General features: G+C 34.3%; 1 protein-coding gene across 3 annotated transcripts in view; it reads left to right on the plus strand.

Moving 5' to 3' along the window:
- Positions 1 to 9,215, plus strand: part of LOC143673674 (centrosomal protein of 78 kDa-like) — a 51,344-nt gene extending 42,129 nt beyond the window's left edge. Inside the window, exons 13-17 of one of the 3 annotated variants that reach the window (XM_077148484.1) lie at positions 1,054 to 1,220; positions 2,123 to 2,294; positions 2,616 to 2,663; positions 3,229 to 3,487; positions 5,575 to 9,215. In XM_077148484.1, the coding sequence (XP_077004599.1) occupies positions 1,054 to 1,220; positions 2,123 to 2,294; positions 2,616 to 2,663; positions 3,229 to 3,487; positions 5,575 to 5,585 (657 nt within the window). In that variant the 3' untranslated portion in view covers positions 5,586 to 9,215. Of the gene's footprint in view, positions 1 to 1,053; positions 1,221 to 2,122; positions 2,295 to 2,615; positions 2,664 to 3,228; positions 3,844 to 5,574 lie in introns of those variants that run through there. The other 2 variants (XM_077148481.1, XM_077148482.1) reach the window with 2 other exon arrangements.
- The last annotated feature ends 302 nt before the right edge of the window (positions 9,216 to 9,517 follow it).

A 9,517-nucleotide genomic window follows, 5' to 3' on the forward strand; every position in this document is an offset into this window, starting at 1 on the left:
TAGGAAGGAATTTTTGAAAGGGTCTGAATTTAATTGGAGAATACTTAGTAAACTCATTCAATAAATGTTGAGCACCTACTTAAATAAAACAAAAAGTACTTCATGAACAACGTGATCTTTCTGAGAAATACTAGCATTGGGCTTATACGTGATTTCAGATGAAAAGATGACAGGAGAGTGGGAAGTAAATATTTTCAAGAAACCCATGGGAGTAGTGGTAACTGTACATTTAATAAATTGGTTGTGATTTAGGACTTTTAAATGTATACTTTGCACCTGGGGAGACTGGGGTTCTATTTCCAGCCCATGCAATCAAAAAAAAATTTTTTTTCATCAAATGGTGCATGGAAAAGAATGAAATGTGACCCCCACCATATAGCAAATAAAAGAATGTATAAAACGTAAAAAATTTTACTCACAAAAGTTAATCCATAACATTCGGCAGAATTGGGATAAGTTTTGCTATATGTCGCTCTATGTTTCATTTTGTAATTTAAAGAAAACCTTATGCAACTGATTTCATAATGTTGAATTTAACCAGTTAGAAATGTGTTCTTGAAGGAGTAGTATAACAGAGAAGATAGGATTTAACAAATGGCCATGGCTGCTGAATCATTACATTGCTATTTCTATGGTCTCCAGTGTCTTGGGACAGCCAGAAGAAAAAAAACAAAAAATCATGTAACTGTAACCCATACCAAGCTTTAAAGTTGTTCTATAACTACTTGTTAAAATGTACTTGGAAATTTATTGCTTTTTTGTATGCATGTTTTATTTCACAATTTTAAAAAGTGGAAAAGAAATGTGATCTTTTTGAAAAAACTCATTAATAAAACTATTTTGGTTTATCTATACAGTATATCCTCTAAGTGTTATGGAGGAAACTTTATCAAGTTCTCTGGGTTGTGATTATGTGATATGGTCTCTGTCTCCATTGGTGGAGACTCAGAATAATAACAAACTAATTACCTTTTAAGTATTTAATTTTAGTTTTGTGACTTAAAAACTGTTTTAATGACAAGTGAATATTATGTTTAAAATTTTCTTTTATAGCTAGAACATGAAAATGCCCAGTTAAGAAATATAAATTTCTCTTTGTCTGAAGCCCTTCATGCACATTCATTGACAAGCATGATCCTGGATGATGAAGGTGTTTTAGGCAGCATTGAGAATTCTTTTCAGAAGTTCCATGCTTTCTTGGATCTCCTTAAAGATGCTGGGTAAGTTAATTTCTCTGTGGCTTTCTGTCTTCTGTAAACTTAGTGGTAGTTTGCTGAGGAACCTGAGCAGTTTTCATCACTTTCATTAGCCATACCTGATATATAACTATAAGAATATACTTGACTTTTTTTTAAATGGGGAATTAATTTTAAAAAAAGTACAAATGGCAAACCTGCCTTGGGTAAGGTAGAGAGCCCATAATCAAAGAGTAATCTGTAAATAGAGTAATTGCTAGGTATAACTTAGTGAAGACTAAATTGAAGGTAATTTCAGTTGAAAATATTCAGGAGTATCTAGGAATTTCTATACCTTTTACTCACTTTGCTTGTTAAATAAGTTTGAATTAGAGTTATTTTTGTCCTAGACATAAAAAATGTTATTTTTATTAATCTGAAGAGCAGGTATAGATCAGTGGTTCTCAATGTAGGAACAATTTTGCTGAAAGAATTTGGAAGTAGGTAATTGATGGAGTGAGATTGTATGTGTTGAATTAGAAAAGAAGGAGAGAAACCATGTTCTTGGAGACTAGAAGGAAGGTGAGTAAAGATGTGTGGGGATGGAGGGGAGAAGGAATGGACTAGATGCATGGTGGAAGTTGAAGCTTCTAGTGAGATGCTATTTAAAATAGGTGACAGGTAAGAAAGTAAAGTCAGGTGGAATTTAATGCATTGTCATGGGGAGGAGGGCTTGCTTAAAGAATTAAATTATCTAATGAGGTTCCAGGACATAAATATAGGAAGATCTGAGAAATTGGGAAAGATGGTGGGGTGGAATTTGGTCAGGAGTTGGATATGGACTTTTAAGATTTTACAAATAATTCTTGATGGCAGTTATAGGGAAATCTAAGCTATTCTTATATGATTATAACCCTTGCTTTTTCCTTCTTTCTTCCTTTGTCTAGGCTTGGGCAGCTTGCTACAATGGCTGGTATAGATCAGTCAGATTTTCATTTGCTAGGTCGTCCCCAGATGAATTCTACTATTAGTAGTCCACCTAAAGAAGAAAAAAAGGCACTTGAAGAAGAAAAATCAGAATCAAAGCAGAATTCACTAGGACAAATGCAGAATATCCAAGTAAGTGGGACAGAACACAGCTTAATGATTATAGGAGTGATTAGCAAAATGGGAATTACCAAATCAGAGAGAAAATAATAATGTGTCTCTAACAGTTCACATGTCTGTAGTCCAGAAGCCTCTTTTGGGTCCTTTCTAAGTCTGAGATAAGTAATTTTATGCCCATTTCATGATATTGTATTGTAAATTTTTAAAAAAAGGAAGTTCTTTTGAAAAGGTATGATCTAAAGCCAACTATCCTCAGTAAAGAAATGTAAGATTAGAGAAGATATTCCAAATTTTAAATTTTGTAAATCTCTATTCTATTCATATTTCACCTAGGTTTCTATTTGTATGCAGTCAGCTTACAATGAAGGAACACTAATGAAGGTACAAGTACTTATACAGATAATTTTTTAATATAAGTAATCCATACATATTTAATAGGCAGTATATTATAGGTAATCCCCAGTTATGGAAATGGGGGTGAGGAACCTGTCTGCCACAGGAGTCCCTCTCTGCTTTTTCTCTAGCCTTACTTGGAACCCCCATCTCCCATCCCAACCCATCTCACACTTGCCTCAGGGAACTAAAAATTTGAAGACCTTGTCTAGTCTCATTTGATAATTCTGTTTATGTGGCTTAGAGAATAGAAAATAAAATAATTTTCTTAGGGAATAGGATATTATTTCTTCGTGAGGGAAAGGGAAATGGATAATAATTACATATAACAAGTCTGAAAATGTGGTAGCCTTAACCTTGGATATAGCTGAGTCAAGTTGGGAATCATTTCCAAGATATGATTAGGAAAAAAACAAGCCTTTTAAATAATCATTTGAGTATCTTAATAATAAAATCACAGGGCAACATTGATGTTTTCTACTCTGCTTTACTTTTTAATAGTTGGCTTTGTTAATTGCTGAGTTTTTGCTTTACTTTTGTTTTTTCCTTCCAGTTTCAGAAAATTACAGGTGATGCTACAATTCCTTTGCCTCTTGATACCTTCCATGCCCCGGCTTCTACTCAGGAGGCCTTAGTAACTTCCAAAGTCAACCTGGGAGTTCCCGTCACTGAGCAGCGGCAGGAGCCTTTTGAAGAATTTATTACTAGAGCATGTTCTCCTTCAGCAAATGTGCTTTCTAGGACTGGAAGTCAAAGAAAAGAGGAGGAGTTGTCCAGAAGTAGCAGATCTTCAGAGAAGGTGACCAAAACAGGTGAATATACTAAAAAATACTCTGCTAAGAGACAAACTGGAAAGGATCCACATTCCTATTCTGCAATAAACCGGAGGAACAAAGGAATCAGGGAAAATAGTTCTTTGACCAGTGAACCAATTAAAAGTGAATCTTTGAAAAAACACATTTCTGCCAAGAAAGAAAGTGGAATAGTGACTGTATCATCTGAAACAAATAAAATTAAACTCAGCCCACTAGAACATTCTGAAAGTGATACTCTTGGATCTGATTTTGAATTTGAAGAAAGCATCCATGTACTATCACACCAGACATAGGTCTAAATCTTTTTAAATTATGTTTTTGCCTTCAAATTTTAATAAATTTTCTTGTTTTCATTATGGTAAATGGTGTTTTAAAATATAGGAAGTCATTAGAGAAAGATTTATTTCTACTTTTTATTATAATGAAATTTTCAGTATATATTTCCTTTTGACATTTTGCACCATTCATTCAACAAGAAACTATTTTGAAGGCCTAATATATACAATATATTCTCGGTGCTATGGCTTTCAACAATGAACAAAACAAAGCATCTACCCTTCTGAACTAACACTGGAGGGAGAAAAAATAACCAGTGAAGCAGGGTAAGGGTAGTAGAAAGGTATGGGAGTGAATAAAAGAAATAGTTTTGTCATTTGATTAAATGTGAAGACATTAAAAATCACATGGCCAGAAATCATTGATTTGTCCTTTTTAATAATAACCAGCACAGCAAACATTTACTGAGATGCTTACATATATTTTAGTTTATGGATTACAGTAATCCTGTGAAGTAGGAAACTATTATTTTTCCCATTTTATAGATAAGGAATGTGAAGAGACAGATTCTGTGAATTGGCCGAAGTTATACAGCCAAAAATAAATGGTAGATCTGGGATTTGAACCAGAGCCCGTACTCCAAATCATTATCTAATCCTATATCCTTGATACAGAGAACAAGGAGAAAAATATCAATGAATACGAGATGACTAAAAGAGTAGGTGTATAAAAAAAACACCCCTACCTGCCCCCCATATCTGGGTAGAATTTTTAAGAGATGTAAGAGTTCACATCTATAGACTAAATTATCCCTCTCTGGTAAAAGGTGCATAGATAATCCTTTGGTAGTACAACCAGATTTAAGAGGTAAGATCAGAATGTTTATAGGCTGAAAAAGAAAAGGAGAGACTGAAGATGCTATAGAATGAAGGGCTCAGTTACACAGCAGGATCTCAGTGGGAGTGTGCGATACATGGCAGGAAGAAAGAAGTCTGAACAGATGGGGATGTAGATTGTTTGATTTCTTAGTGAGTTTGAGGTGCTTTATACATGAAGTGTGGAGTGATTAGATAAGTAATTTAGAGAACCAGGGAAATCATAAAAATATGGAAAAGAAAAAATCAGGGATAGACTTAACATCCCAAAATATATAAGAATGATTGTGTTCTGAAAGAATTTGATAGATATTGGTAAATTTGAATGGAAATAAGGGTGGATGGATTTAGAAGTTACATGAATATATACCTTATAGGGTCAGTTTTCTTTGACTATGGAATTTTCAAAGGACACATGCACACAATTATAGTTTAAAATATTCTGCCATATTTTATGCTTTATGAATCACTTGAAACTATTCCATTAAGCATTATAAATATAGATACTTTACTGCTTAATGTTTGCAATTTTAGTCCTTTGAATGATTGTTATACTTTCAACACCACATACCTGAGACAATAGCACTCAGTTAAAAATAAAGTATTTTCACTTGAGTTAGAGAATGATGAGCATATATACTTGACTGATTGTTAATTGAAACATATTAAGTCTAATTTTTTTTTTATCTGTCAGCTGTTAGAAGTGATAGTACAGCAAAGGGCTTGTCACCTATCGTATTTAGTAGTGGCCAAAAATTGCTATTGCTTGCCTACCAGTTCTATATCCAATAACCAGCTAGCATTGATTAAGATTAGAATAACCCCTAATCTTAATAACGCTTCTCAGAAGATGAGCAAGATAGATGGTTGGTTTTTTTAAATACTAATTGCAGAGTAATGTGGATGACTGAACACATTCTTTTACTCTTCCAGAATCCCATTGAAATGACTGAAGAAATATTAGAATAAAAATAAATTATAGCAGAGTTGGAAAGCCAGAAAACGGACAATGTGGAATTCCTAGAAGATATTACACAGATTATTGATGGACCAGATAATTAGTTAGAATGGAACAACTGAGTCATTCCACTCACCTTTGGAACATCTTATTCTGGAGTTTGCCACCAGGCTAAGGCTAAGAAAATGGCTCTCTGAAGTGGGAGTTATGACACAGGAAACACTGGGATTGAAGAAAAAGGGCATTATCCAAAATGGCCAGAAGGAGGAACCAAAGATAAGTTGCCCATACGTTTTTCTCTGGCTGTAGGACCTGTCACTCCCCTTTATAATTACCAGAGATGCCTATAATCAGAACATGTGTTCATTGAAAGTGAACCAGAATTCTCATTTGGCTGAGGAGAAGCATTTCAGTTCACAAAACTTTAATCTTAGCCCCTCATCTGTAAATGTGAATAGGCAGCCAAGAATCATGAAATTTGAAGAAAACCAGAAACAAAAGGGAGCACCAAATTAAAACAAAACAAATTAACTAACCTCTTTAAGAAAATAGTTACTAGAAAAAAAAATTTTTAATTAATAAAATTAAGATCTTATGAGATTCACAAGGATATGCATCCATAATAGGATGGATGCTATGAAAAGAAATATTTAAAGTTTCTGGAAATTAAAAATATGGTTGTGAAAAATAAAAGGCTCATTAGATGGGCTAGATAACTAGTGGACTTAGTTCACAAATATGTGAAATGAAGCATTCAATCAAGGCATCGCAACATGTACTGCAAAAAAAAACAAGATCAAACTTAACGAGAAAGAGAACTCTTAGGAGAACACTACTTGGCATATATAGTAAGTGCACATAATTTTTTAATGAGACAACACAAATATCAGATTAGTAGTAAACTTCACATCAATAACTAAATTACCTATAAAAGTCTTTCTCTAAAATTACTAAAGCAAATTGAGCCATGAATCCCTAAAAGAAGAATTTAAATCAAAGAAACCGTGCTTAACCAAGATGCCAGAAAAACATATAAATCTAAATGAGTATCAATGCATAATGTGAAAAATAAGACAGTCTGAAACTAAAATTCTAGTTTTGGGCATGAATAGAGACAGGACTGATGATAGAAAAATATTTTAAAATTAAGGGTTTATTAGTAAGAATAGATTACGTGATACTCTAATAACTCCAAAATCTTTGTGGCTTACCACAACATCACTATATTTGTGTTCATGCTCTATACCTTTGGCAGGTTGAGTAGAGTTCTCCATTTTACATTCAACCTGGGAGCTGACTGATGGAGTATTACTATTTGGAACATTGCTAGTTGCAGTGCTCAAGGGAAAAGAGAGTGTAATGTAGCATATACTGAGATGTAAAACTTCTGCTCACATTTCATTGGCCAAAGAAAGATGCATGGCTGTGCCTGAGTTCCATAGAGCAGGGAAGTGCAGATTTACCACATGTCAAGAGAAGGAGAGAGAAAACCAAACATGTGAACAGCTTTATCAACTATCAGACTACTGTGAAATGGAAGATGGAATTGGAAAATCCAATAAAAAGGCCGGAAAGTAAAAATAAACAAGCTGTATAGGAAAAAAAAACCACTACCAGGATTCTTTTCTCACAAGAAATAGCTACAATTTAAATTAAAAAACACCACCACCAAGATTCTTAAATCTTGTGTAAAAACACAAAATCCTAAAATGCCATTTCTAAAAGACAAACTAAAAAACTCTCAGATTATAAGTTAATAGACAAATTTATATAGGCAGATGCTAATAAAAATAGATGTGGCTATGTTGACTTCAGACTAAATAGAACCCGAGGCAATAACACTTAAATAGGACAAAGAATGAAATTGAGGGGGGAGCACCTATAAAAAAGCACAGTTTTGCAGAAAGATTTTTTGAGGCCTTTGTTTTTAAACTAGAGAAGTAAATGTACAGAAAGATCATGCATAAAATACAGTTCCCATATATCTACCCCCATCCCAACCCCTGGTAACTTGTATTCTAGCTTCTGACTATAAATTTTTGCTTATTCTAATTATTTCATCAGTGAGACCATACAATATTTTTCTTTTTGCGTCTGGCTTATTTCTATATGATGTCTTCAGGGTTTATCCACAGTGTCATGTGTATCAGAACTTAGTTGCTTTCTGTGGCAGAATAGTTTCCATTCTATGTACAAACCACATTTTGTTTATCCATTCATCCGTTGATAAGCACTTGGATTTCTTCCATCTTTTGGCAACTGTTAATAATGCCACCATGTTTTTTTTTCTTTTCTGTGTTCGTTTTCTTTTTCTATTGTCTTTTTGTTTCTTTTTCTGAATTAATGCAAATTTTCTAAGAAATGATGAATATGCAACTAAGTGATGATATTGTGAGTTACTGATTATGTATGTTGATGTTTTATTTGGCTTCTTAATTTTTTAATTAATAAATAAATTTTTAAAAATAATAATGCCACCATGAATACTGGTGTGAAAAGTCTGTTCAACTCCCTGCTTTCAGTTATTTGGGATCTATACCTAGAAGTGAAATTGCCAGATCGTATGGAAATTCTATACTTAACTTTCTGAGGAACCACCAAACTGTTTTCCACAGCAGCTACACCATTTTACATTCCCACCAACAATAAATAAGCGCTTCTATTTTGCAGAAAGATTTTTTTAATGTTTCTTCAGTCTAAAAACTTGGTTTCTAAATAAATAGAGCAAAAATTTAGAAATACAGGGGAAAATGGACAAACCAATTATGAGAGGCATTAACATAGCTTTCTTCAAAATCAGTGGATCTACTCCTAAGTCTTTATTAAAATAGCTACAATTTAAATTAAAAAACAACACCACGGGCGGGCCATGGTGGCTCAGCAGGTAAGAGTGCTTGCCTGCCATGCCCAAGGACCCGGGTTCAATTCCCGGTGCCTGCCCATGTTTAAAAAAAAAAAAAAAACACCACTACCAAGTGCTGTCGGCAATGCACAACAACTGGAACTCTCATAGATTGCTGGTGGGAATGCAAAATGTAGCACTCACAACAGTTTGGCAGTTTCTTTAGACATTAAGCAGACATACATTATTGACCCAGTAATCCCACTTCTGAGTTTTTTCCCTAAAGTAATGAAAACTTATGTTCACACAATAACCTATACATGGTGTTTTAGTTTGCTAGCTGCCTGAATGCAATATACCAGAAATGGTATGGCTTTTAAAAAGGGGAATTTAATAAGTTGCTAGTTTACAGTTCTAAGGCTGAGAAAATGTCCCAATTAAAACAAGTCTATAAAAATGTCCAATCAAAGGCATCCAGGGAAAGATACCTTGGTTCAAGAAGACGGATGAAGTTCAGGATTTCTCTTTCAAGTGAGAAGGCACATGGTGAACACAGGGTTTCTTTCTCAGCTGGAAGGGCACATGGTGAACATGGTGTCATCTGCTAGCTTTCTCTCCTGGCTTCTGGTTTCATGAAGCTCCCTGGGAGGCGTTTTCCTTCTTCATCTCCAAAGCACTGGCTAGTGGACTCTCTACTTCATGGTGCTGCAGCGTTCTCTGCTCTCTCTGAATCTCCTTCATTCTCCGAAATGTTCCCTCTTTTATAAGGACTCCAGATACTCAAATGGGTGGAGACGTGTCGTCACCTAATCCAGTTTAACAACCACTCTTGATTTAATCACATCTCCAGGGAGATGATCTAACTACAGATTCAAACATAGAGTATTGAATAAGGATTATTCTGCCTTTATGAAATGGGATTTAGATTAAAACATGGCTTTTCTAGGGGACATACATCCTTTCAGACCAGCACACATGGATATTTGTAGCAGCTATATTCCTAATCACCAAAATGTCTTCCAGTAGATGAATGGATAAACAAATGGTGGTGTTGTGCCCAGACAGAGGAATACTAC

Source organism: Tamandua tetradactyla, chromosome 2, assembly GCF_023851605.1.
Source record: "Tamandua tetradactyla isolate mTamTet1 chromosome 2, mTamTet1.pri, whole genome shotgun sequence".
NCBI classification, from domain to species: Eukaryota; Metazoa; Chordata; class Mammalia; order Pilosa; family Myrmecophagidae; genus Tamandua; species Tamandua tetradactyla.